This window comes from Astatotilapia calliptera, chromosome 7, assembly GCF_964374335.1.
Source record: "Astatotilapia calliptera chromosome 7, fAstCal68.1, whole genome shotgun sequence".
Taxonomy (NCBI): Eukaryota; Metazoa; Chordata; class Actinopteri; order Cichliformes; family Cichlidae; genus Astatotilapia; species Astatotilapia calliptera.
In genome coordinates, this window is record NC_137428.1 from 56785624 (window position 1) to 56813534 (window position 27911).

General features: G+C 39.1%; 2 protein-coding genes and 2 long non-coding RNA genes across 4 annotated transcripts; 1 reads left to right on the forward strand and 3 right to left on the reverse strand.

The window, feature by feature from the left end:
• man2c1 (mannosidase, alpha, class 2C, member 1) lies at positions 1 to 9251 on the reverse strand. The gene is made up of 26 exons (XM_026175862.2): positions 9050 to 9251; positions 8406 to 8531; positions 8195 to 8318; positions 8037 to 8107; positions 7762 to 7939; positions 7484 to 7673; positions 4989 to 5095; positions 4785 to 4895; positions 4612 to 4704; positions 4384 to 4500; positions 4206 to 4301; positions 3970 to 4115; positions 3495 to 3618; positions 2899 to 3020; positions 2728 to 2813; positions 2300 to 2446; positions 2131 to 2210; positions 1955 to 2049; positions 1773 to 1877; positions 1518 to 1674; positions 1287 to 1430; positions 1054 to 1163; positions 883 to 962; positions 615 to 757; positions 401 to 504; positions 1 to 321 (listed from the first exon to the last, which is right to left on the reverse strand). Exons 1-26 carry the CDS (start codon positions 9148 to 9150, stop codon positions 210 to 212), a joined length of 3069 nt encoding a protein of 1022 aa, XP_026031647.2. The 5' UTR covers positions 9151 to 9251; the 3' UTR covers positions 1 to 209.
• A 1449-nt stretch (positions 9252 to 10700) lies between these two features.
• Positions 10701 to 12561, reverse strand: LOC145429813 (uncharacterized). Its single transcript, XR_013910146.1, has 3 exons — positions 12455 to 12561; positions 12051 to 12135; positions 10701 to 10835 (listed from the first exon to the last, which is right to left on the reverse strand). It is a non-coding gene; the product is annotated as an uncharacterized LOC145429813 (long non-coding RNA).
• Positions 12562 to 13850: 1289 nt separating this feature from the next.
• ca12 (carbonic anhydrase XII) lies at positions 13851 to 22835 on the reverse strand. The gene is made up of 9 exons (XM_026175863.2): positions 22690 to 22835; positions 22376 to 22396; positions 19954 to 20133; positions 18796 to 18938; positions 16351 to 16446; positions 16202 to 16265; positions 15860 to 16017; positions 15570 to 15696; positions 13851 to 14916 (listed from the first exon to the last, which is right to left on the reverse strand). Exons 1-9 carry the CDS (start codon positions 22751 to 22753, stop codon positions 14264 to 14266), a joined length of 1506 nt encoding a protein of 501 aa, XP_026031648.2. The 5' UTR covers positions 22754 to 22835; the 3' UTR covers positions 13851 to 14263.
• An 891-nt stretch (positions 22836 to 23726) lies between these two features.
• LOC145429814 (uncharacterized) lies at positions 23727 to 24949 on the forward strand. The gene is made up of 3 exons (XR_013910147.1): positions 23727 to 23818; positions 24018 to 24105; positions 24818 to 24949. It is a non-coding gene; the product is annotated as an uncharacterized LOC145429814 (long non-coding RNA).
• Positions 24950 to 27911: the final 2962 nt, after the last annotated feature.

The window sequence follows — 27911 nt, forward strand, 5'->3', positions numbered from 1 at the left end:
TTGTTGTACAAATTGTTTATTAATTTGATACAAAATAATCAAATCAAATTACTTTTAAACGGCGTATAAACAGTACCAATCATATAAAGTGTCCTCGTAAACTGTTAGTAAAACAGCAGCCAATTCAATGTAATCTTTAGCTTTCATGTAATGTCTAAGTGTTGATCCGTATTCCACTTCCATAAGGCTTAGTGAAATCCCACATGTTATCACATGATCAGCAATAGTGAGACAATCTGAAAGGGATTGAAGTCCAGAGTGATTCCTTCTGATGTAACCGGTACTGGCTGGTTGGGGTCTTGCTTCTCCAGGAGGTCACAGCTAAAAGAGGAAAAGACAAAGCTTTACTCATACAACACAGGAAAAAGAAAAACCACCCAACTAAAATAGAAACACTTACACCCAAGCTTCCCTGACTGGAAGTGCGGTTCTCAGAGTTGCAGTCACGCTGCTCCCATGCGACTCGTAAAGGCGGACTACGAGCACCCCACCTCTGTCCTCAGCCTGTTGTGGTAAATGATTAAAAAGCGAATAAAATGAGAACATTGTTTTCAGGAAGGGCAGTCTAAAGTTCCCACGCAAGACGATACAGATCTGATTGTTCACTTTGATACCTGCTTTATTGTCTCCAGTACGACAGCTTGAGAGGTCACAGAAAAGGCACTCCAGGGCACAGTGTCGGGGCTGCACTGGATTAACCTCAGAGGGAAATTGAGGTTGTAGGCGCACTGGATGACAGAGGCTTCTTGGAAGGATCCTATACAAACAGCACAATATTACATTAGACACAAATAACTAAACGTACTGGGTTTAAGCTTAACTTATTACCTATTTCCAAGATCACATCAAAAGGAAAAAAAACAAAAAAACAGTATAACTTACTTGTGTGTGGCATGATTGCATATGTGAAGTGATGAATCCCCATATCAGCAGTGGCATCTGGGGCCTTGGGTGCTCTCAGTCTGAGATAAAGTGAGATGCAGGAGTTAAAATGTTGTATGCCTGAATTGTACTGCTTGTAGGAGTGTTGTAAATGAACAATGGGAACCTCACAGGGAAAGAGTCATTGTGTTCTTGTGCACAGAGTAGCCGTATTTGCAGTCGTTCAGCAGTGAGACTCCAAAATTGTGCTCTGACAAGTCGGCCCATTTGTGGCCCCAAACCTGAGAAAGGAAACGGATGACACAACGACATCCACGAGTAACACTTTTGTTACAACAGTGAAGTGTGACATAACAGTGAAAATTTGTGAATTTTAAGGTGAACACAGCTTTACAGTGTCGTACCTCGAATTTTGCCCAGTCCCACGAAGTGTTGCGATGAGTGGGTCTCTGCAAGTGGCCAAACTGGATCTCGTAGGTAGCATTGGGGCTGCGAACTCGCACAGGAAATTCAACCTTGAGAAACTTGTGAGAATCTGCCCACTGAACCTGAAATTGGAAGACGCAGCACGTTTTTTTGCTGAAAAATAAATCTTACATGCCTCAGTGCCACATTTCTGAAACATTACAGCCTACTTCTGTGCTGAACTTGATGTAAGGACACATGGCATCCATGATAATCTCCTGTGTGATTGTGCTCTTATCACTGATCCTCAGGGTGAAGCTGACACTGCCCCGCAGTCCGCCTGGTGACACCACATGAACTGGCTGCACCACCTCTGCCACTGGTTTCCTATTAAGTTTGTTTTTTCTGTTAGTTTTATGATACTGATATACTGAACAGTACTAAAATATTTGAACTTAAATGCATTTGACAGCAATGGCTGAAACCTTGTCTGGAGATGGTAGTCCATTACATCCCATGCGTCCCAGTACAGGGGGACATCGTCAAACATGACAAACTGGTTCCCAAGGCAACCATCAGAAATGCTTTCCCTGAAATCAACACAGTGGTGAGAAACTCACTGTTGCAAGTACAGTAGTAGACAATATGCACCTTTTACACGTCTTACCTGTTTGCGCTGATCAAACACAGCGATGCCAAAGTGCCATCTCTGTTTATGGCTGTCTTTAAAAGACCATTCTCCATGACGACTGTGCCATCAGCCTACAATTTTACACAGTTAACTAAATCAAATGGCAAAATAGATGAAATTTATGCAATCATCTTTCTATATGTAGCACACACCTGAACGGTGACAGAAACCGGAGTCACTGGCGGTGTGTCTTTCACGGGAGACACACCGATGCTGGAAGCTCTCACCAGAGCTATAGTGCCACACATAACAGTGAACGTCAGATATGAAGTTTATTGTGTGAGGAGCACAATATAGATATACTGGAAATACACAACAAACCTAGACCACTTTTTTCAGCTCCCTCTTGAATCTGGACAACTTCAAGACGTTCCCAAGGCAGAGAATTGAACACGGCCATGGAGCTGCCTTTTGCCACCAGGGCTTCACATGCGTCACGCAGAAGTGCAGCACCACCACTGCGGATATCTGAGACAGGATGTGTGAATCAGAATGTGAATACTTTATTAATCCCAGAGGAAATGATGGGGGCACAGCGCTCCAGGTCGGTAAGAACAGTAACTACCTAAACGAAATTAAATATTACAATATATTACAAAGTTACAAAAGCTCTAATAAATACAAATGGCTCAAATTAGAAATTTCCCAGCATATTATGCTAATTAAATAGTTAACATTGAAAACTTTCTGGAAACTGTAAATAAGCACTGCGCTGATTTAAGCTGCAATTAAAAGCTGTAAAAACTCACCTTCATAATATTTCAGAGCATCCTCCACCACCATCTCTATACAGCTGCCAGGAATCACGTCGTGAAACTGGTTTAGTAGAAGCAGCCTGCAAATGGGAAATTAACAACACATTTTCAACCTGCAGACACAAAGACTCACAGTGTTTAGTCCAATAAAGATTGTGTTTGAACCTCCAAAGCTCTTGCAGTTTCTCAGCAGGGTATGGAAACGTGTTGTTGCGGTACAGCGCCAAGCTGCTGGCTATCTCAATATCATGAAGCAGCGTCTCACACTGGCGGTTTCCTCTTTTTATCTAAACAAAAAAAAAAAAAAAAAAGGCAGGCAATTAAAATGACATACAGCAATCAAACACATGAAATATTTTTGAACTGAAGCATAATTTTATAGATGTAAGGTATAAACTTTGCATGAATCACTGTACTAAGCAGGATTACGTTCTGTTCTACAGGTAATAGTTCTTAAATCCCTTTATATACTCTTGTGTATCTTATCTAGCTTCTCTATCATAATAATTAACTATTCCTTATAAATATATTAAACAATCATGACTGTATAGTGATCTAAGCAGCTTCCCACACAGTCTACCTAATTGTCAAAGCCGCTATCCTATGTAAACCTACTGTAAGAATATATATATATACACATATAAATTTTTTTTATTACAAATAGTATTACTGTGGTCACTCCCTGTTTTCCATCTGTTTTCTTTTCCACACAGATGAACAAGTTGTGGACTATATAATGACGACTATAACTATTATTCTACCTGTGCCTGTGTGGTGTATGTTCCATTGTGTAGCTCCAGAAAGAGCTCCCCCGTCCACGTGCACAGCAGAGCTGAGTCAGCCTGCAGCCGAGTGAAAAGCTCATCAGGAGTGGACATCTGGACTCTGGAGAGATGAGCACGAGCTATGACATCTCTGGTTAAAGCTTTGTTAGTTATTATGACGCAAATACTGAATGACTCATTGACTCTATTGAAATTTAATCTACTGTACTATTTTGTAAAAATAACACAATGACATAGCTAGACATAACTCATCCTTTTTATTTCCTTTTTTTTTTTTACTTAAACAAGCTTGAATCAGCCTGATTTACACACCCTTCCCTTTAAAAACTCCTGGAAATGACAAAAGAAGAGTTATGACTAAATCGATCAAGAGAAGTGTTTCTGGATCATTTCTGGGCCTTGGTCATTGTTATCAATGAATTACATGTTAATGTAAGAGACAGGAACTGACTTAGGAAGTCCATTTGTGTCCTGAACAAGGCGCAGTCTGTCTAGCATGAGCTGTGTGGGTCCGCCACCACCGTCGCCAAAACCAAAGAGTGCTGCGCTGTGATTGGCTCTGCCCTTGTCTTTGTTATTTTTCAGAGTTTTTACCAGCTGTGGGCAGAGAAAGATCCCCCTGAATTAAATCTTTCATGAGAACAGACTCAGCATTCACCGTGTTTTGGATACTTTAATCTAACTTACATCTTCGACCTTGCCTTTCATTTCGTAGGAATTTCCAGGTGGGAAGTGAGTTAAAACTGTCGAGCCATCCAGGCCTTCCCAGAAAAACGTGTTGTGCTTTGAGAAAGAGAAATAAAGACTGAAAATTAAAACCTTCAACTGTTTTTACAGACATGCACTGTGGGAAATGTGCACTTACAGGAAAGGTGTTGACCAAATTCCAGCTTAGCTTCTGGGTCAAAAAGTTGGAAATGCCACAGCCCTGCATTATTTGCGGAAGCTGAGCAGAGTAGCCAAACGTATCAGGAAGCCAGAACTGTGGGACATTTAAAAAAATTCACATTAAATCAAATCAAAACAAAATCAAAAAGCCTCAAGAAATGTAGCTGATAAGCTGCCAGAAAGGTTAACTCTTATGAGTTCATACCTCTTTGCAATACCTCCCAAACTCTTTGTTAAAGAAACGCTGGCCCTCCAGGAACTGCCGGACCATGGACTCACCCGAAGGCAGATTTCCATCCTAACAGGCAAATATGTCAAATATATCAAGGCAGTTTACATGATATATAGTATTGCCTTTACTTTTAAGATGAAGTTTACCATTTCCACCCACGTGCCTCCAACTGGAATGAACTGTCCTTTCTTCACATAGTGTTGAATTGAGGAGAAGAGTCCAGGGTACCAGCTCTTTACCCACTGGAACTGCTGGGCCTGCACAAAAACAAAACAGTCAAAACTGGAGGGGACTGCTCAGATATTCAGAAGTGTTACGAGACATGTAAAGCTATGTTAGTGTGAAATTACCTGAGAGCAGGTAAAGACGAACTCTGGGTTCTTCTCCATTAAACGAATCACTGTCACCCAACTTCGGCCACATTTTCTAATGGTCTCCTCATAGGGCCACAGCCAGGCTATGGGTAAAGAATCATAATTATTGTTAGTATTTGAACTTAACTGACTATTAGATTTTCACATTTTGTATATTGAAAAATAATACAAAATCTATACTACCTATGGAAATCTATTTCTTACATTTTTTTTCATCCATTTCACAGTACTGTTACTGATGTTGCATAAATGCTTGTTATCCACCTGGATTATAATTTGTAAATGTGGTCTGACTGTGTATTCTCTGTCTCTACCCGAAGGTGGTGCTGTTCACCCTGTCTTTGTGAGTTTCCCCAGTGTGCTGAGTTTCAGAGGACAACTGATGACTGGCCAAAAAACTGATTACATAGATTTTTTCAGCTGTTTCCTTATTCACAAGCAGCCAGATCAGCAGATAAACAATACTTTCCTCCTCCATATTTACTTGCTCCTAACAAGACCGTGGCTTCAGTGGAAAAGTCAGTATTATGATTTCCATGTTAGAGTCTGTTTTTAAATGCAATGCTGCCTGAGAGCCTGAAGACCATCACATTCATTATTGTTTAATGACCTCATTATGACTTTTGGTCTTGTCCACAGATTTTGTCTGATGCTTTGAATCCTTTGACAATATTATGCGCCGTACATGACGAGATATTTAAGCTCTTTGCAATTTTACGCTGAGGAACATTATTCTGAAATCGTTCCACAAATTGTAGACGCAGATTTCTTGCAGATGGTTGAGCCTCCAAGATGCTCTGCTTATACTTAGTCGTGTTACTGACCTGTTGCCAATTTACCTAAATATTTCAAAATTGCTCTTCCAGCTGTTTCTTTTTAGTACCGCTTACTTTTCCAGCCTTTTCCTGGCCCCAATCCTAATTTATTCGAGACATGCTGCTACTATAAAGTTCATTAATAAAATACAGGTTTACAAGATTTGCGAACCATTGAATTCTGTTTTTATCTACATTTAAACAGTATTTTGACTGTTTTGGAAATAGAGTTGTAGTTTTATTACAGCAGATCCACATCAACACCGGCCATCACATTTTAAGCAGCATATTGTAAGTGGCATTGACATTTTCCATCCACGTTAAAGTATAGTGATTACTACTTAAGGTGAGGAGAGCAGTGCCGACTTGAGATCTGTCGTATATATTGAAAATATCTGCTGTGAATAGTCCTGGGCTCTATTCCAGGAAGGCAGTAGAATAAGCTCTGAGTTTAAGAATAAACTCTGAGTGGATGAACTCTTTCCAAGTCTTTAATAAATGTAAAGTTTTATCAGTAAAGGCAAACATGTTATAAGAAATGTCTCAGCTGTTATAGATATTAATTAGTTTTGTGAGGATGAGTCGTTTTAAATAAAAATCACAGATCATGTTGGGGAAAAATAAAGCCATAACATTTCCAGGCAGGACGAGCTGGGAAATGACCGGAGCCGAAGTGGATGTAGGCCTGATCCAGAGCCGTTACAGAGCCAATGATGCCTTCAGATGAATCCTGGGAATCATCTGAAGGCTTAAATTTCAGACACCATACTTTTCAAAATGTTAACACCATTTAATGTCTGAATCTCAATATGTGAGCAAATTTCAACATGAAATCCTCAGAGTGCGATCAAACTCTCTGCAGGCTGCATTGCTCATCTTCAATCAAATGTTCACATCATCTCTAAAATTCCAGCGGTCATACATATTTTCAGTAAGTGCAACTGATTACAAACACGACAAATGACTGAGTGAGTTGTGCCTCTAAAGCTTTATGCACACCATTGTTAAACTGCGACTGCTACAGTAACATACAGTAAATGTCTGCGGTACAAGGAGACTGACTATCTGACACCATTAATGTCCACAGAGTTAGACTCATAGACACACAGATTTTATTCTGAGCTGATTATAAATCTGTTACATAATTAGCTCTCCGACCTCATATACTGAAGACTGAATGACCTTAAAATCACTATGGTTAAGTATACGAAATAGCATTTAGGTGTTTGTAAAAATGTAAACTTCTGCAGTTTAATTCACTCCGCTACAGTTTGGCACCATGAATGACAAAATGAATCAGTGTCAGCCAGCTGGGTCAGCTGGTTCTGAGTCTGTTACCTTGGTAACTGACTCATTATTGAAATAACCTCTCTTTCTGGAAAAGAAAACCTGAGTTTCCCCTCATCTTACGTCGAGTTGTTAGTTAAACCTGCTTTGTGGAATAGAGCCCTAGTTTCTGAATCGCTGCAACCCCCCCTGAATTCTTTCTTCTCATAGTCTGGATTGTTTTGTTTGTTACTTTGGCAGAGCTCACCCTACAATTTTCATTGCATTTTGGACTGCAGTGGAACTGGTCATCTTTGGGAAAAGAGCGACACTTTGTCTGGCCAGGTGGACTCAACTAGGACTTAATCAAACCTAAAATAAAAACATTACCCGAGTCTATGTGGCAGTGACCCATTGCATGGACAGTATGCTGGCTTTCTCCATTCCGCTGGTTGAAGAAGGTGCCTGCCAGACTATGTACTTTAGCAAAAGAACTGGGGTCAGAGGGGTCACAGAGGTTCACCATCTCATTGACGGTGAAGAGCGCCTGGTAGCCTCGCTGCTCTTCCTCTCCAAGCTCCTGTGAAGAAGAGTACAGAATGTCATGTTTGGCTTACAATGTTTTTTTAAGTAATGTATCATCATGCACTATTTTTGGTTGATAGTACCTTTACAATGTCAACAAGCATCTCAAAGTCTGTCAGCAGCTCTCTTACATCCCCGTTGAATACAACTAGCTCAGCTTTCTGTACAGAAAACTTCCGGTTTGGATCTGGAGGTGCAATCTGAGAGCCCTGACCAGCTCCAAAAAGCCCGTTGCAGGCCATTTCCACATACAGGGTGAGACTAAACAGAGACACAGATATGCGTAAATTTGGGGTTAAAGCTGTCTAAAAGATGTGGTTGCTGCTGATTCAGCAAAAATAAGATCAGATCAACTCACCTGTGCGGCTCCTCATCCTGCAGACACTCAGAGAGGATGTAGCTCGTCTTTTCACCTTCTTTAGTCAGGCCCTACAAATACAAACAGCATGAATAAGGTGGAGGTTAAGCCGAATATTTCTGCACTTTTGCCTTTAAATAAATTTGCCGCTGCGTTACCTGAACTGGCTGCTCGTCTCTCCAAACCATTGCTTCTCCATCACTTTCCCACAGAAGATGAACCGCTTTTCCTCTCCAGGACTCTGGGATTTTCAGAGTGACTTTAAACCAGCAAGTCCACCACCTTCAACAATCATCATACTTGAATTAGTGGCAAGATCAGAGGGAATAATAAATCCCAGAGTGATAAAAATCTGTTAATCTTACTTACGTTGGTCCAAAGGTATCGCCAACTTTACATGGGTCAAAGATCTGTTTGGAAGCTTCTGCGAACGTGATCCGCTTAGGGGTGAGGAAACAGGCAAGTGATTCCAGGGGGCAAGAGTCTCCATAAAGCCTGGGAAGACCAAACCATTTAAAATTCATAGAAATCCATAATCATAAATCATAATCTCCATTTCCACGTTGAAGCTTTAAAATACCTTCATACTGAGACTCTAAAATCAGAAAGTCCTTTCATACTGGCTGTGTGACTGATGAAAATATCAGTTAAACTACAGCAGCCTTTTTTGTGGTAAAGTCACATTTTGAATTTTTATAATAAAGAAAAGTGGAAAAAAAGTGCATTTCACTTAAAGGAAGTTGTACTCTAATGCATCATAACTACTGGGACACTTAACGCAATGTTGCCTGCAATATGTATTGCATACATGCTTTCCACAGTTATTAAGAAAACAACTCTCTGTATAAATGCAATGGGCTAAATAAATTGCATTTTCCCCTCGCAGTATTTTGCAGTCACGGAGACTCACGCTGACGTATAAGGTAACAGAAAGCAACACCTTTATCTCTGCTGTACTACATCGTTAAATTCGGATTCTCCACGTCAGTGCAGCTGAATGAAAGAAACCTTACCGTCCTCTCAGATTGCAGTCAGTGAAGTAAATATCCGAGATGAATTTCTCTGCTCTCTCGAGGAGAGTGCGCCTGTTCTTCAGCACAGGCAGGTGATACATAACGACAAAAGCAACCAAACGCTCGCAGACTTGCAGCTGCAGCACCGAGAACAGCTAGACTTGATGTGAAAAATTAGCTCAATTCTTCACACGAGACCCCGGAAGTAATAAGGTTTTATTATTGCACTTGAAGGAATTATCCGCTAGATGTCACTATTGTCCAAAAAGAAAAACCCCGACAGTAACGAACACGTTTTATTCTTTAAGAAATCACGAAAGGCAGATTGACTCAAAAATGTAAGACAGATTGTATTTGAACATTTTTAATGATGAGTTTTGTCTGCATTTGTTGTACACAAAAAACTGTATAGCTCACTATGACAAACATACCATTTGCCACATCTTGACACATGTAATGGTGCATTTATTTTTAAAATCCCAAACAAAACAAAACAGTATAACAAGAATAAAATTTGATGAGCAGACAAAATAAATAAACGAGTAACAATTACAAGAAAAAATATATTAATGTGTTAAAGACCTGGCACACGGAGGGAGCATTTTATTGTGACAAAACGAATCACCTCATGCTTATTTTGCTTTAAGATTGTACTTCTCATTTACACAGGCTTTTTAATCAGTCTAAACATTCTGATATAATTTCCAGTTCATCCATCACCTCCACACATTACAGCTTTCACCAGACAAACACGCTTTAACCAGGGATTAACAGCTCCACATGGTCATTACTACTGCAGGAAGATGGAACTGACTACGTCTGTAAAATACACAAAGCAATAACTCATCTCAAATTATACAAAAGAATGGCATAAAGAAAGGCTAAGGGAAACCTGATAACATGTTAACTTTCCAGCAGTCCTGTGGTTAACTGTACAGCCTACAGGCCAACTAAGAAGCTATCAGGAGTGCTGGGGAGTTAGTCTTGTGATCCGACTGCCGGACAGAGGGTTAGGGGTCAGCCCACGAGTGGCTGGAAACACAAAAGCCTTTTTTTCCTCAACATTTTTCACAATGAAGGAGCTGTGTTTGAATGAAGCTAAGCACCCTTTTATTATGAAATCCATAAAGCAACTGTAAGTACAGGGTTGTTGGAATTGTGGTATAGCCCATCCCTCTAGGGCCATCCTATCATCAGAGATGTCTGTCAAATCCTATCCCCCTATTGTTTGAACTGTGGTTGGGCTTTCCACCATGCCAGGACAGCCCTAGGGAATGGGTGCCATGATCTGACTTGACCTGAGATTTTCACCAGTTCAGCTCTTGGCTCTTGCCTGGTAGACTCTGTGTGAAGCTCTCCTTAGGAAACACACCACATCATGTCAGATAAATAAAGTGGAATTAAAGAGGACAGCTGTTCCTCTTGCATGCAGTTTAAAACATCCAGCATGAAGGCCTACCATCTTCTGCCTGCCACAACACAGCAAAAGGACTCCAGATTGTGGCTTGAGAGAAAAAAGTACTTCCCAAAACCCTAGAGCCACACGCAAACTTTATCATGTGATGTGATTAAACCTTGCATGCCTTTATAAATCTCCAAAGTGACCCATGGGGCAAAAAATAAATAAAGCGAGTGATGCAAAGGGACAAAAGTCTTAAGGATGTTGAAGTTTCTGAGCTCCTTTGAAGTGTGATTCAGAACAAGGAGTTATACTCTTGAGCCATACTCGTCCTTGTCTCCAGTATTGTATCCAACATGCATGCCTTTGTCTCGTCCAGCAGCAACTCTAAAAAAAAACAAAACAACAGGTGATACTGTGCTTTAAAGAAACACAGTTATAGTTACCAGTGAGGTGTAAGAAATGATGGGGGGAGCATTTAGACAAAGATGTAACGTTAAACACCTTTCAATCCCTTCCAGGATGTAATTTGGAATGAGACTGTGACATAGCCTTTCATCTCCAAAAGTATGCATTTATGTGTTTTGGAAGGCATTGTCAGCACTGCTGAGCCTCACAACAATAAGGTCTTCGGTTTGAACATCCTGGATAGTTGCAGGCTGTGTGGCGTTTGCATGCTCTTCCTGTGTGTGGATAGATTTTCCCAAGATACTGCACCTTAGATTAATTGGTGATTTGAGGTACAGAAAGTGATTAAAAACACAAAGAATAAAGTGCTGTATGAACATATTTAAGTTTCACTTTAACTGCTTGAGTGGTCAGCAAGAAAAGTGCTGTAGATACGTCGGTCCATTTCTCCCCTCTGGTTAATACTAACCTATCCTTACATATTCAAACTAACATTGTTTTCCATATCTAAAAGTATGAATGCAGTAGTATACTCACATATCACTCCTCACCAGTGTGGAAGTTATCAGAATTTAAAAACAGCTATAACATTACTTCCTCTAGACATAAAATTCTACATGCTTGTTTTTCTAGGTCAATTATTTTCATATATTTGTAACTATGTATCACAAGAATTACATAATAAGTTACAAAGTAACCCCATAAACATTGTCTAGTGTCCTACTAGTTGTTTATAGAAAACCATAACTGCACAAAAATGGGTTTATGATTCATGTGTTGTCACACTGCCAAGGAGTGACTAAGAGTGGCACAAGTGAATGCACACACGTTTCCCACCTATAAAATCCATTTAACGAGGGCACAACCACTATCAACTCCTGGACTTTTAAACTCTATATTTGATTGTCAGTTAAAGCAATCTGTCTCAATGTGTCAAATTTACATAGTCTTGTGTACCTTGTATTCCAGGCTCCATATCCAGTCATATAAAAAGCCAGTCAAATTCTTGTTGTACTTAGATATTTAGACTTCCTTAAAAAGTGTGGGGCAAACCAGGTTTGAGCGCCTTGACAACATTGTTCAAGGAATGGAAATAATCAAGCAGAGCAGATGTGGTTTAGTTAAAAAACAAAATGCATACAATAAGTTATTGTTCAGCAAGGGATGTTTTCTGTGATTTTGCCCTTTACCTACCTTTTTTGCCTTAATATGCAGCACATCAAGGTGACAATGAAAACAAGTCCCAGTGTACAGCTCACCAGTATGGGAACCAGTAAACCTGCAGAGCAGCATAAATATATATTTTGTCATAAGTGGCGATTATTGTTAAATAACAATTTCTAATGGGGTATGTTTATATTTCAGAGGCCTAAATATAAACTTGAATTTTCATGTGACATATCATAAATGAACAGAAATCAATACTTAGTAAGTCTTAATAATAAGGCTTTACTTTTAGACTTAGATGTGTTTAGTGATCTAAGAAATACTTAAATAATTAATAAATTATTATTATAAACCTTCATGTTATGTATTGTGGCTTAACATGATTATACATGTCTGTTTAAAAATTGTTTACTGAGCCTAAAGCAACGTACCAGTGTTTATCCAAGAGAGGTCGTCTGAGTAACAGAGAGAGAGAGAGAGAGAAATAGTGAAAATGCATTTTAACAGATTTTAACTCAGATAAGGAAAATAGTGAAAGGACGACCCATGACTGATAATAGAGGGAAAATAATTACATTTCAGTAATTTTCATAGGAGAAACAGACACTCATATGACACAAACATTGGAATTTTTGTTCCTCTCAAATTTCTCCCGCAGCCCATTGACCCATTTGAAAAAATGTATATAATGTATGAATGAATTATCTGTGAATGATGGTGAGACAGGTGTAATGGTGAAGATGCAAGGAATAGAGAAGGTGGATGAATATAAATACCTGTGGTCAGCCAGACAAAAAGCAATGGGTGATCTACAAAAGAGGTGGAGAACAGAGTGCAGGCAGCGTGGTGGAGTGGGTGGAGACAAGTGTCTGAGATGATTTGTGACACAAGGATGCAAGATTGAGAGGGAAGCTTTACAAAAATAGTATTGAGATCTGCCATGATGTATTGTATGGAAACAGTGGTATCCTTAAAAAGACAGAGGGCAGAGCTGGACGTGGCTGAGTTGAAGATGGTAAAATTCACTAGGAGTGACCAGGATGGGTAGGATTACAAATAATTCCATCAGAGGGACAGCTCAGGTTGAGTGGTTTGGAGACAAAGTCAGAGAGAGACAGCTGAGATGGCTTGGACATGTGTAGAGGAGGGATAGTGGATATATTTGACAATGGATGCTGAAGATGCCAGACAGGAGGAAAGGAGAACGACCATAGAGAATATTCATGGATGTGGTGGAGGAGGACATATAGAGGGTGTGTAGTGGTTCCCTTTTGGGACCAGATGAAGGAAAAAGAAGAAATCATCTGTGCTGTGACGTGGATCAAGTCAGAATTTTAAATACACAAGTGCAGTCTAAAACTTTATCTTAACTATAGTTAACCCTCAACATTTTTAATTTGACTACTTCTTTAATCCTCCTCTATATAGTTAAGGTGCAGAATCTACAAAGTACACACTTCTTTTTCGTGGCATGCAAAATAAACATAATGTAGTCTAATAACTTGCTGTCATTTCTCCTATTTAAGCATTAAATTCTGTTCATAGATGTGCAACTGAAAACCTTTAATGCTTTATTATTTTATATAAATATAGAAGCGAAATGTAAAAAGCTTCCGTTACCCTGCAAAGATCTAAAAATCATGTTAGCTCAAAATAAATTCTTTTGGTTTAGCCACATTTCTACATTGTGTATGACAATAATTACTAGCATGGCTCCAGAATTACCATACTATAGGACTGAGCTTGGCATCCAGTAAAACACTTTAAATGGTCCTTGGCATCTCCCACTCGTACAAGTTGACACGTAAAGATTTTCACACAGGAAACTTGTCATTTTTTATAGTTTATTGAAAAGCATTGCTTAGCCAGGCAAATGTGGGCAAAGATACCAAAAGTACTAACAAATTAAAAAAAAAAATTTCAGAGCAAAAATATACACACTGAGATAGTCCTATCATTATACTGAGGACAGTCACTGCTGGGCACTGGTTTTGCATCCGATTGATTTTGTGCAAAAAACAAACAAACAAAATCTGTGACAAAGAAAAACTGTTAACGTTTCTGAAAACTACAAATATGTGCACACACAGGAAAGTAAAATTGTAATATCACGTACATAAAGCATAAACTGGTTAAAAGAATGCAGGGCATGGCTTGGAAATTTGGCTGTCAGTGTGGGACACACAACTGATGTCTGCTACAGAAAGTCACACTGAGTTTCAACAATGCCAGGCATCTCTCTAGTCTTCCCACTCCATAGGCAAAAGCCAAGGATGTGGATAACCCTGGCTTTGTGGTTTCCTGGAAACTGTAGCAGTGGAATGACCATTATATTGTGTCATTGGCACGTCTTTCTCCAATGCTGTGGAAGTCTTTCTTTGATTCATCATGGCTTTAGTCAGGGAATGATTTAACTCAGTAGCCTCGTCTGTTGGCCGTCCCTGGAGAATATACCTGATGGTAGGGAGAGCTAAGTCTGATCTGCACTCTAGGTAGCTTTTTAGGTTAAGCTCAGGGAAAACTGCATCTCTAAGAGCCTGAACCATCTGATTCTCAGCATGGGACTGTTTGAGCTGGTGGGAAACTCTCTGCTCCAGTGAGACGTAGCTCAGTGTGTTTTCTGCTAGCCTGAGTTTTCCCACATGGCGGTTGGCCTGGCTTTTCTTCTCAAGGGATGGATTCAGCGTTTGTTGTTTGGATTTGGCCAGTCTCTCATTCTGCTGGGTTTTGAGGTCTTTCTTCTTGCCAGCATGGTGTTTCTCTGAGCCACTTGGTAGGAGCTTGTACAGGTCTTCATCAGCCAGGTCTCCTAAGTCGCCAACCAGTAGCTGCTGTATGATTTGCTTTCTTGTTAACGGAGATGTAACTGTAAGAGTACCATGCAGTCTTCTGCCTGCATCAGACACAGAGCCAATGTTGTTAAACATCCCCGCAAGCTGGATGCTCATTTGGACAATGATGGATCTTCAAGCCCACCATGCAACAGCGCTGCTCATAGCGATACAGTAAAAGCTCAAGCTGCTGTCTGCTAGCTAGCGCTTCTGAGAAGCTCATAGCATGGGATTTCACACTGCCATGTCACAGCACGTCTCATTAGGAAAGCATAGCTCTGCGTGGAAAGCTTTGAGGAAACCATGCACATTCATACCACACAATATGGACCTAAATACCATACATTGCGGTACACCAGGCAACCACATAAAAGTCAGGCTTTAGGGACAAATTTAAGGGTTGCAGATGTTTTCAGCATGTCAGAGGAGTGGTTAAATCAACATGTCTTAAAAGATGGCGTACTTCCAGACAAGCTCATCAAGCTCAATCAAATTTAAAAATGATCAGCATCAAATCTAAGCCACAAGCAGGTTACACCATACAAGCCAAAGCCAGCATGACAGCTGTAATCTCTGCAGCAGAATAAAAGCCCTCAATTCATTCAAATGTGTCTTTCAGCCTTTTTTTAAAGCAGCACAGCAGCCATGTCGCTTATGTGACCTTTTCACCCATGCTCAGGTAATAAAGCAAGCCATGTTTGTAGACCATACTTACGTTCTTTGAAAGATGCCAAGACGAGCCGATTGTCAACAGGTTGCGTTTTCCTGTAGTTGTTACTCAGCGACATAGAGGCTGAGTCCTGGGCATTCGAGGAGTAGAGCGTTGCTGCTAGGGTCAGAAACTAAATAAAGCACAGCAAAACAAAAGCAAGTTTAGCACAAAGGCTTTTCCACACCAATAAAGTTTAAAAGACGCCACACTGACACATCTTAAAAAATTTTTTGCAACTGCTTTCTTATTCTAATATTAAACCTGGTTAAAAGTCACTTCAGCTGCTGAAGCACCTGTTGGCGAGAAACTGTTATAGGATTCCTGAACACCGTCCACAGGACACTCGGATAGCACGGAGGAGTCGTCAGTGAGCCGTCGTAGCGATAATACTCATCCAAACGCGTAGGCAGCAAAGCTCTGATGTTGAAAGCAGGCACCTTCACTTTCTGATCTGACAGTCGGAATGACAAAACAGAAATCAGCTGTTGGGTGACATTAATGTAAAATCCATGACTGTCATATGAATGATTCACACCTCAAACTTAGATAAAGAATCACAAACACAGCTTATGTTTTGCATAGGCTTATGTTTACTCCACATTAGTACTTAGAAAAAACTAGTACTCAGGTCTTACCTCTGTACATAATACGATTTATGAACTTCAGAATGTGGTCAAAAGCTGGATTGAACATCCCAACCTTTATAGAAACACAAATAATGAAATAGTTAGGTCTACTTTACAGAAGAAAACAAAATTACAGAACATTATCCACAAGGTCTCACCTCAACCAGCACACCCAGCACAGCCAGGCCATCAGATTTGTCCACGGCGGTGGAAATATTGGGATACTTATCTGAATTGTAATGCACTACATGCAACTGTGAACAAAAAGAACAATATGTCAAGATCCTGTGGAGAAAAACACAAAACAAGAAGGTATTTTATGTAAATCACTCTCATTTTTATAACTCACGCCATCTGTGACATAGTACTAATAGCAGCGATTTGGTGGGGTCATGGAAAAAGTGACACATACACTGCCAGATTGTTATGTACACCACTGCATCACTGCAACAGCCCTGTGATAAACCTTAAAGTACCTTAAGACTACTACCCTGTGTTCAGACTATTACTTAGTTTCGGGCGAGCATGGAGGTTGGTATATCATGTCATTATAACGTCTCTGCTCTCCATGTTATCTCCTTTTTATTTAAATGACAACTGTTATTAGTGTACACTTATAATAGCTGTTCAATGCAGAGAGTAGATGTTAGTTGGATTGAACATAAGTGGAGGTATTCAGAAAGCATTGAATGCAATCTTCTGTGGAAGAAAATACCAAAAGAAAATATTTTACACCAGCTTTCAGAACGTTATTCTATATTCTGTACAACCCAAAGGCTTCTTAGCCCTTCTGACCAAATAGTTTTATTTACAGACTTTGCTCTGTCTTGAGAATTAAGGAAGACCTTTTCACCATTTCAGGAAAATGTTCAATTTCCCATCATGCCATGCCTCCAAAACAACATGTCATCAAGGAACTGTGGTTCTGGAGTCTGGAGAGACTTGAAAAGACGCATGTTTTCGAGATGTCCACACAGAAACTCAGGTCAAACCACAGCACCTTAAATGTGGCTGCACAGCAGCTGGAGCGTGGTCACATAAAATGAACACAGGTTGCAGTCGTTTCAGTCTGCCCACTGTAATCCAAATAATTCCAAATTATATACAACAGTATCCCATTTTCACCTACTTTACTTTAAACTTGACTTTCAAATCGTCTTCTTTACCTGAAGTGCCAAAGTAAATAAATGAAACTATTGTGTGAAACCTGTTTACAGGGCTTCACACGTTAAATAGCACAGACAGCCGCTCATTTAGCGAAGTGGTTTAAAACCACAGTATATAATAGCCTGGTACATACAATCCCCTAAAACCCTTTTGAGTAAGAGACTACATACCATCTAGCAATGAACATTCTGATACCGACCGATGTCTTTTTTCTGACTTTTAGAATATGCAACTAAATGCCAAATATGCTGATTTGATGATTGTAAACCAATGATTTATTTTGGTAAAAGAATCCTCTATGTTCTCTGTAATATTAGCAGTGAGGGTTTAGAGTTAAAGTTTTTATGCATATAATTTCAATTTACACTTGACTGCACATCGAAATAGGCAGCACGTAGAAGCAACACATTCGACAGATGGGTGTGAGCTACATATTTGCAGCAGTCTCAACAAACCACAACAGTGACATGCGAATGCTTTTCATATTTCATATTTAGCAACATCATCTTTGAAGGGTGTCAGTGGCTTCGATTCCCCTGCCAGTCAAATGTCACACGTTTCAGTCACAAAGTATTAATGCTTTGCTTGAAGCCAGAGTTGTCACTTCTAAGTACAGATAAGGGTAAAACTTATTTAAATAAGCAGACACAGATAATCATATCTTTAAATCCTGACAGAAGAAATATTGTGTGATGTTTAATAACCTCACTCCACTCTCTCATTTAAATATTATAACTTCTGTTTCAGTTCTGTTTACTTCAGTTTACTTTGTTAGTCCTCCTCATCCATATTAATTGAAGGTTGCTTTTCTCATTCAATTCAGTTCAATTCAATTTTATTTCTACAGCGCCAAATCACAACAACAGTCACCTCAAGGCGCTTTATATTCTAAGGTAGACTCTACAATAATCCCCACATTGACTATGGAAAGTCAGAGTCAGTGAGTCTCTGTGCTGGAATCATTCTAGGACTAAAGGTAGTCACCTACAAAGAAAAACATACTGTTTATTCATACATGCCAGAGGGATGAGGTGAGGTGAGGTGAGGTGAGGCGAGAAGCTACCTCTCAACTGAGAGTGTTGAGCTGGCAGGAAGACCAGTAGCAAAGAAAAGGCAGAAGTGAATCAGTAGCTAAAAGTTGGTAGAGTCAAGGAGAAAGTGAGATAGGCTACTGCTTGGTCATGACTGATGAGAAAGCTGCATCTTAGTCATATCACTTGCAGTTGATATTAAGATGGTACAGCTTATCGCCTAACACCATTCATCCTAACAGGAAATGAATGAGTTGATGAACCAACCAGAACGAATATCTGACATGTACATGTAGAAAGTTGCAAAGATATTGAAATACTTTAGGACAACTACCTTGAATTTGTACTTAAGTGTAGCACTGTAGTGCACTACCATCTCTGAAAAGTGCAGTTTGCATTGTTTACCTCTGCAGCATACTGCTTACTGTTCACCGTATGCTCAGAACCTGCAGGCCGACTGGGGGAGCCCCAGTGGAAATGGAGTTGAGCCGCAGTGTATCGGTTACGTAGGCTGGAGATGGACATCGTGGGGGACAATGAAAGCTGCACTGTGAATCAAAGCAAATGAAAGCACACATCAACATAAAGAGTCATGACTGCACCAGTAAACACTGGGGCATCACAAAACATGAGCTTTATCTAAACAGAGGAAGTCAGCATGCCAAATCCCCAACCCCCCACCCTTCCCTATCCCCACTGTCTTGTTCTGTCATAGTGGTGTAGCTGCTTTTAAGACCATTTATAGCCGGGTGACGCAAAGTGCATTTCGCATGATCGTCAGTGCATGACGAATGCTTGCACATGAAAACGCTTTGTCAGCCCATTTGGAATACACGTCACACTGATGATGCCACTCAGTTTGTGGTGTTGAGGCTCACCAGGTATGCACACATAAGCATTTCTGTGTTATTTGCATTCTGTGTGCAGAAAGCAGTTTTGTTATGCAGATATAACAGCAATGCATCCTTGCCAACATTCGGAAGGCATGACATGCATCCTCAGCTATACATGATTGTCACAAAAATTCCTAATGGAGCAGTTTGTACATGATGTTTGAGGGAACATGACAGAAGCGTATCTAACTAGTTTTGCAGCGCACAGTTTATTGCATAGTTTCACTTCACTTCGCTATGTTCTAAATAAATATTGCACATTAAATTTAAGCTGGTTTCCTTCATTAAGATGCGTCAGTCCAAGCAGAGGCGGATCAGATGAGTAGTCTTTGGTCATATTTTCCCAGGCAGTTAAGATAATAAGAGGTTGATTATAGAAAATTGTTGTGGCAAATGAAGAAAAAAGATCTGCCTATCATTTTCCTAAGTTTGGCCCAGAAAATAGGTCTCCACATTTATGTGTGGACATTTTAATGAATGCATAGACAAGCACATCACTTTGATTTGAAAAACTTTTAGATTTCAGGCCAAACAAAGCATGGCATACTTAAATATTTGCTTAGTTTGATACACACTGTCTTACTTGTGATGAGTGTAAGTACACATTACATCTTACATCGTATTGCACGTCTTACATATTCTTTGGATAACACTGTTGATGTATACTCACCAGAGTGTCCATTGTTTCCAAGAGTGAGCTGCTCATTTGGAGACAGGTTGTAGTTCTGAACCTCAATTGGACGTAAAGTGGGATCGAACCTTAGCAGATCTGACTTCAAGTCTATTGGTGACTGTAGCGCTCCACCACAATACGGATAATGCTGGGACCAGTGGTCCTGTCCTTGGGGTCCTGCAACAACATTAACATTATTACATTATGCAATTTTTGAATCTGAATTTACCTATCTGAATCTGAATACCTAGATTTCAATTTTAAAAGTGTGGATTCACCAGAAAACATTAGCATGGACATTTTTCAGAAACTAAACTGTTTAATGTTATCAGGCAAACATCTCACAGTGTGAGGCTAAACAGTGGGTGGCTCCAAAGAGGGCTAGAGTTTGTTTTAGTGTGTAATAAATGTTTTATCTTTGGTCCAAATGACTTATTATTATCTATAAACAAGATGGTGGGAGGAAGCCTACGACTCTGCTCATGCGCTTTTTTTGAAGCAGTGAGAAAAGAGAACCAGCCTGCTGCTTGCAGGCAGCGCCACGCAGTGAGAATGCCGTCTCTCTCCAAATGAGAGGTTTCTATAAAGTGCAAGACACCGAAAATGGCCACATTTACAATTGAGTTTACAAAGCGACCTCAGTTTTTTTTGTCAGGGGGTTAACTCTCAAAAATGTTTCCTCCAAGGCCACGAGGCACAGTGTGCTTTAAAATAATACAGAAATTGGGAAACAATTATTTTTTAAAAATGGACTGAGAAGAAAAACAGGAAGCTGTTGAATGTGCATTTTCATTGCGTGATGTTTTAAGTGTAAGCGTCTATGCACTGAGCTTTTCAAACAACAAGTCAGGCTAATAGTTTGCAATGAATGGACTTCATCAAATTTGAAATGTCACATTTGTGACAAAATGGAAGAAGCTGTGCGTATGCTCTCATCTTGGCAGCACAATTGCTGCTAATTCATTATCTGTTTAGCATTCATCAAAAGATTCACCATTCACCATATGCCAGCTGACCATGGTTAAATATAAAAGATTGCCCCCAACCTCCCTCTCAGACAAATGTGGATTGACTGTATAAGACATGCCAGAAGTCGTCAACCAAAGTAGCAAAATCACTGAATACTTGTTTGATGAAAAGCTCCAAGTTCAATCTAGGCAAACCGTCTCTAACTAAGAAGAAAATTGTTCTTATTTTACTTTTTCTGTTACTCACTATTCATAACATTTGTGTTTTACTTTGATGCTGGGTGCCCTTCAATATAGGATGTTTAGTGGCCCTTGGTGGTCCCTAGGCAGTACTTGGTAGAACATAGATGACTGTGGGTAATTTCTACGTAAAAGAAATCTTAAAATAGAAGATTTTAACAAACTTTTCTAAGCAATCCTCTAAACATCACACTGGTAGCAGAGCAGGGCGAGAGGAATACAACAGACATTGTTAATCTCATTTATTTTATTCTCGTGCAAAGACTCATTGTATGTCCTTTGCCAGAGGGTGGAGTGTTGAGGTGGAGATAATTTATATGACTCAGCTGTAGCACCACCACCAACAGAAAGTGCTACCAGTAGACAGACTGCTGACTACTATAATGTGGAATTTAGTATTTAATCTATGTTATTCTATGTTATCTATTTTTGTATATTGTGCATATTTCAGGATGAAGCACCAAGAAGCACTGTCACAGTGCACCGTACTGACATATAAGGTCAGTCATTATCCTAATTAAGAACAGATACATTCTAATCAAACTATATTAATCATGACTACAAATTACTGACCAGAGAAGTGGGTATTTTCTTATTCAGCCCAAAGGAACCAGAGGTAAAGAATCCCTCCACCGTTTGGGTAACTTTTAAAGGTAATAGAGGACTTGATCAATGATTTTTTTCCCCAAAGATTGCTTAAGATTTTTCCAGAAAACAAAAACAAAAAAAATGTCAAGACAGATTATATACATTTCCATTGCTTCACCTGCAAAGATTTTGCTTTAGCATTCAGACATTTTTTTTGCTGTAAAATAACGACGAGAGGTTTTAGTAAGAGTAGTTTATGTAAGAGATAGACATGATTCAAGAAGTCCCTCTCCATGAAGCTTAAGGCACCAGACAAAGGCAGCCAGCCACTTATGAAATGTTATAATTGTAGAGTCCGACTTTGTTCATCACAGACAAAAGTGGTGACTGTGCATGGTGTTTACCACACTGTCATCGCTTTTGTCTTCCTGTTTGACACTGTGACTTAAAACACTGATGAAGAGCCAAAAAGAAAATGCTTTATGTCAGTTCTTACTGGATAGGCAAAGCCAAAAAAAACAAAACCCCCCATCAACAACAACTTTATTATATCATATAAACTTTTTATATTTTATTTACCATATATATATTACAAATTGTGTGTGAAATATTGTCACACTTACCATCATATGTCCATTTGGCACCTAAACAAGACAGAAAGAAAGCACTTGTAGAACAAGAGTTTACGGTACATACAAATGGTAAAATTTCAAAGCCAACTTTTGATGAATTAAAAACGATCACGAATCAAACTACACACAAAAGAAACACAAAAGAAAAAGTAAAAAAGAAAAACTTCTTGATCTCCGTCACTAAGCATGCAGCTGGATTGAGACACCTGCTTTAAAGCATCATTTTCTACCCACACACACAGAAAATCTTAGCAATGCATGGTAAGATTTCTATGTATTTATTTCTTTACTGTAGGAGCGCTTACCATGCACTGCGCTGAATAAAGTCAGCTGAAGGGAAACGATGACAGTGCGAGTCAGAAAGTGCATCTTGATCGCCTCAGACCTCCCTCGCAGTCTGCTGTCAACCCGGTGCGGAGCAAGAGCTTGAAGCACCGAAGCCCCAGCCTTCAAACCGGCCGGCTTTTTATACTCATGCCGTCAGCTTCTCTGTAGCTTGCGCTGACGTCAGAGCAACAACATAACCAGCCTCCACAGTCATTTGGTCACGGTCCGGATTGTGACAGAAACGACCGCATATAAGTACAGTCAGTCATTTAGGTTACCGAGTCCGATGTACCAGCAGACAAAACATACAGACCTACACACTCCAAACACACTCCTAACATCTGTATTTGCTAACAGTTTAAAAAAAAAAATACAACTACTAGACTGTAATCCCTAACAGTTGTTCTAGCTCATAACTAATAAGCTCATAACCAAAGATGGGCAGTAACGCGTTACATGTAACCCGTTACTGTAATCTGATTACTTTTTTCAGGTAACGAGTAAAGTAAGGGATTACTATTGCAAAAAGGGTAATTAGATTACCGTTACTTTCCCGTAGGAACGCTGCGTTACTGCGTTACTAAAACCGTGATTTTTTTTGCGAGAATGTCTCATGACAGTGACATAAGCCAGTGCGACGTTCGTGACAACAGCTGTGTGCAGATCAACAATGGATCATATATGGAGTGCAGAGAGAGTATGAGCGTGCAGCGTTTAAAGCGTGGAAGTACTGACCTTACTTTGAGTTTGATTCCGTAAAAAGTGACAAAAACATTAGTGTCCGCTGCAGGGGCGGAGCGTGGGGGTGGCTTACGGGGCTTAAGCCCGGGTTGTTTTGTCAGAAGCCCGGGGTATTTTGGAGTGTAATTTTTTCATAGTTAGATGCCTGGCTGACAACTGTATAAAACAAAAAGTACACACAATATTCGAAGCACATAGTGCACACTGTGGGAATTTACGACTGTGCGTGAATCCCCCCCTGATATTGGTATGATCCAAGCTCAGGCACTAAGCGACTGAGCGAGGGGGCGGGGGGAGCTGCTGCCCGTGAGTGCGCTGTTGGAGAGACGGAGCCAGCCATACTAAGGAGAGCTTAAGTTTGAGCAGGTACCAAAGCAAATCATTCGTACCGTACAAATAATGTAAATATGACGGTGCATCACGAAAGATTGATATGAAACTGATCACTTGACCAATATTATTTTACTTGCTCTTCAAGTGAATCAACAAATGGCGAAATGAAAAGCCGAACAAATGCTATTTTTTAGAGAGTCTTAGCTTACGTGTGTTTATTTCATATTTTCAGTTCTTACCCTCCCCGACTAATTCGGTTTCAGTTATGTACTGAAATATAAGAATGGACATTAGAGGGTTCTTTCAAAGAAAAAACTCAGGTAAATGTTATTTTATATATTATGCTTTGTATGTTGTTCAGTATATTTCTATGCAAAACAAGAGGGATTTCAGTACACAGCAGGATATTCACATTTGTAACCAGATATTTACATACACTTTAGGGAGAAAACATAAAGCATTTTTACTGTACAACATCAATTTAGAGTAAACTTTTGTTTTAGATAAATATTGAAATATATTTTGAATTAGTTAAATGTCAGAATAAAGAGAGACAGAGCTGTCTATTTTTTATCACTTTCATTAAATTTAGGAGTATATGTACACTAAGTTTATTGTTAATTAATAAGAAAACTCCAGACGATTCCATTCTGAGCTGAAGAAGCTTCTGATAGGTTAGTAGAGTCCATGTGAGTAAATTGGTGGCACAGCTGTGGATGCATATAAGGCAAAACACAGAGCCTGTTTCTTTGACATGGGAAAATCAAGAGATGTCAACCAAAACACCAGGAAAAGAACTGTGGAGCTCCATAAGTGTGGCTCAATTTGAATACAATTTGGTGCCATTTGCAATTAAAAAACACAGACAGTTTCTCTCTTTACTCTTAAAGTTAACAAATATGTTTTTATATTTATCAATCTAAAAAAATAAACATTTAGTCTGATTTGATGTTACAATTAAAAAAGTGTTTGTGTTTTGATCTGAAGAGTTTGTAAATATCTGGTTTCAACTGTATATTTGATGATTGTCAGCACAAAGAGGGAGAGAGAGGAGCAGAGATTGAGATGGAGAATGAGGACAGAACAGAGATGAACAAGAGCAGGTGAGACACACATGTTAGTCAAATGGTTGCTTACTAAAAGTATCACTGTATCATAGGTACTCATGTATCTCGTACCTAGTGTTTCTTTTTAGGTTTGCTATTTTTCAAATTCTATATTTATTAAGTTCTGCAGGCTTGTTTGCACAACAAGGCTAAATAATTATATAAACTTTTCTCAATCTAAATATTGTACTTTGGTAGAATTAAATAAATAGGTGTAGAGCAGGTCTATGATGATTTTTAGTGCTACTATCATCTAGTTCTGATTGTGGTTATGTCTTGGTTAAGTCCTCAGTAATCCTGCTTTTGAACTGTTGTAGTCCTGTTTTAATTCTGGATCAGTTCTGGGTCTGGTTGAATTGGGGTTTAGTCCCTGTGTCTTGATACAGCCCCGACTTCGTTCTGTCTTGCTGCTCAATTAAAAAACTAGTTTAAGGTGTCCTGCATGTGTGATATATATATTTCCCTATATGAAGTCATTCTTTGTTGAACAAAACTCAAAACAGAGCCTATTAATCTTTCAGTCATTTCTACACCCCCCCCCCCCCCCCCCAAAAAAAAAAAAAAATCCCACACTCATCTGATCCGCCTCTGCTTGGACTGACGCATCTTAATGAAGGAAACCAGCTTAAAGGCTACACCGACCCATCCTTAAAATTCAGGGAAATTAAGGACGCATTTGAGGGCCGCATTTCGAGCAGCCTTTGAATTGGGAAAGCCTTCTATTGTCGCTGTGACGTAATCGGCCTTAAAACCCCAAATCCGGTCATTGGCACTTCCTGGCTTGTGTAGTTACTAGGTAACAAAAGCTCAACACTGCCCCTAGTGTCCTGGAGCACTTCCGTTGTGTTTTGGAATTTGCAAGTGTTTTGGATTTTGCAAGTGTTTTGGAGTTTGTACGTGTTTTGGAGTTTGCAAGTGTTTTTTAGTTTGTACTTGTTTTGGATTTTGCAAGTGTTTTGGAGTTTGTACGTGTTTTGGACTTTGCATGTGTTTTTGACTTTGCATGTGTTTTTGAGTTTGCAAGTGTTTTGGATTTTGCAAGTGTTTTGGAGTTTGTACGTGTTTTGGAGTTTGCAAGTGTTTTTTAGTTTGTACGTGTTTTGGATTTTGCAAGTGTTTTGGAGTTTACGTGTTTTGGAGTTTGCATGTGTTTTTTAGTTTGCAAGTGTTTTGGATTTTGCAAGTGTTTTGGAGTTTGTACGTGTTTTGGAGTTTGCAAGTGTTTTTTAGTTTGTACGTGTTTTGGATTTTGCAAGTGTTTTGGAGTTTGTACGTGTTTTGGACTTTGCATGTGTTTTTGAGTTTGCAAGTTTTTTGGATTTTGCAAGTGTTTTGGAGTTTGTACGTGTTTTGGATTTTGCAAGTGTTTTTTAGTTTGTACGTGTTTTGGATTTTGCAAGTGTTTTGGAGTGTGTACGTGTTTTGGATTTTGCAAGTGTTTTGGAGTTTGTACGTGTTTTGGAGTTTGCATGTGTTTTTTAGTTTGTACGTGTTTTGGATTTTGCAAGTGTTTTGGAGTTTGTACGTGTTTTGGAGTTTGCAAGTGTTTTTTAGTTTGTACGTGTTTTGGATTTTGCAAGTGTTTTGGAGTGTGTACGTGTTTTGGACTTTGCATGTGGTTTTTAGTTTGCAAGTGTTTTGGATTTTGCAAGTGTTTTGGAGTTTGTACGTGTTTTGGAGTTTGCATGTGTTTTTTGGATTTTGCAAGTGTTTTGGATCTTGCAAGTGTTTTGGAGTTTGTACGTGTTTTGGACTTTGCATGTGTTTTTTAGTTTGCAAGTGTTTTGGATTTTGCAAGTGTTTTGGAGTTTGTACGTGCTTTGTCTCTAGGGGCCACCGTATCTTTTTCCATATTATTCAAAACTGTTTTTTAAGTGTTATGTAATTAATGATAGTAGTTACGAAAATATTTTTTTAAGTTAATCATTTAAAATATTAAGTAGCTGATTTTCTTCATTATCATCATAATTTTAGCTTTTTCTTGTTTTTATTATTGTACTAGCTTTTAAGAATTGAATGAATTCAACATTTTTAAGCAATTAACTTTTTTTATTGTTTGTACAGTTTGTACAATTTATATTTTACTTTAGGCAATTCAACACCTTATAGTTAAACAGTGAAAATAAACCAGAAATCCACTTAGAAAACATTTGTACTAAGTGTTCAGTAAATGTTAACTTTCAGTGTTCAAACTTTCATGCAGTAAACACATTTAAGATTAATTTTACACATACAGGACTCAAAATGGTTAACAATTTTTGAAACAGAGTCAACATGTTTAACATAATGCTGGTTCATTCATCAGCACATCTCTTTGAGGATTAAATGCAGGATAAGTTTTAAGGACAGGGTAGTACAACAACTGTCAAGACACATTTCTTGAATATAATATCAAAAATAACTAGATAGAAAAAAATTAGTGTCTTCTATTTTTTATCAACACTATCATTTTTTCCCAGTGGACTTCCAAATACAAAGTAACACAATCTGAATAAAATTTCTTAGTGCTCAAAACAAGTGACATCTTTAGAACATACTGTTCTTGAGACTTGTTACTTTTGCACTGGCTCTCAGTCCATCAAGATCAAGCAACAGCTTCTGAAAGACTTCGAAAGCATATTTCAGTTCCTTGCAATAGCTCAGATTGAGAGCATATATTATGCCCATGAGTAACGCACAGCAACTTGGGATATCCGGGCCCTCCAGGATTTTTGTTCCTTCTACCACAATGGTTGCAGTCTTGTGGTCAGATCCAGGGGTATACCGGTCACCGATGATGGCAATTTTCATCACCTGCCTTTCTAGGTTGGCCTCAAATTCTTCTGTGTCCTTGTAAAGCACATTTAAAAAATAGGTTAGTTGATTATAGATTAGACTTTTATCCTTGCTGAATCGTAATAATTCAGAAGATCAGTGCACACAAACAAACACACACACACACACACACACACTGACCCAAATAGGATGTATCAATAAGCATGAGACAAAAGTATGGTATCATAAGACAAATCAATAAAAAC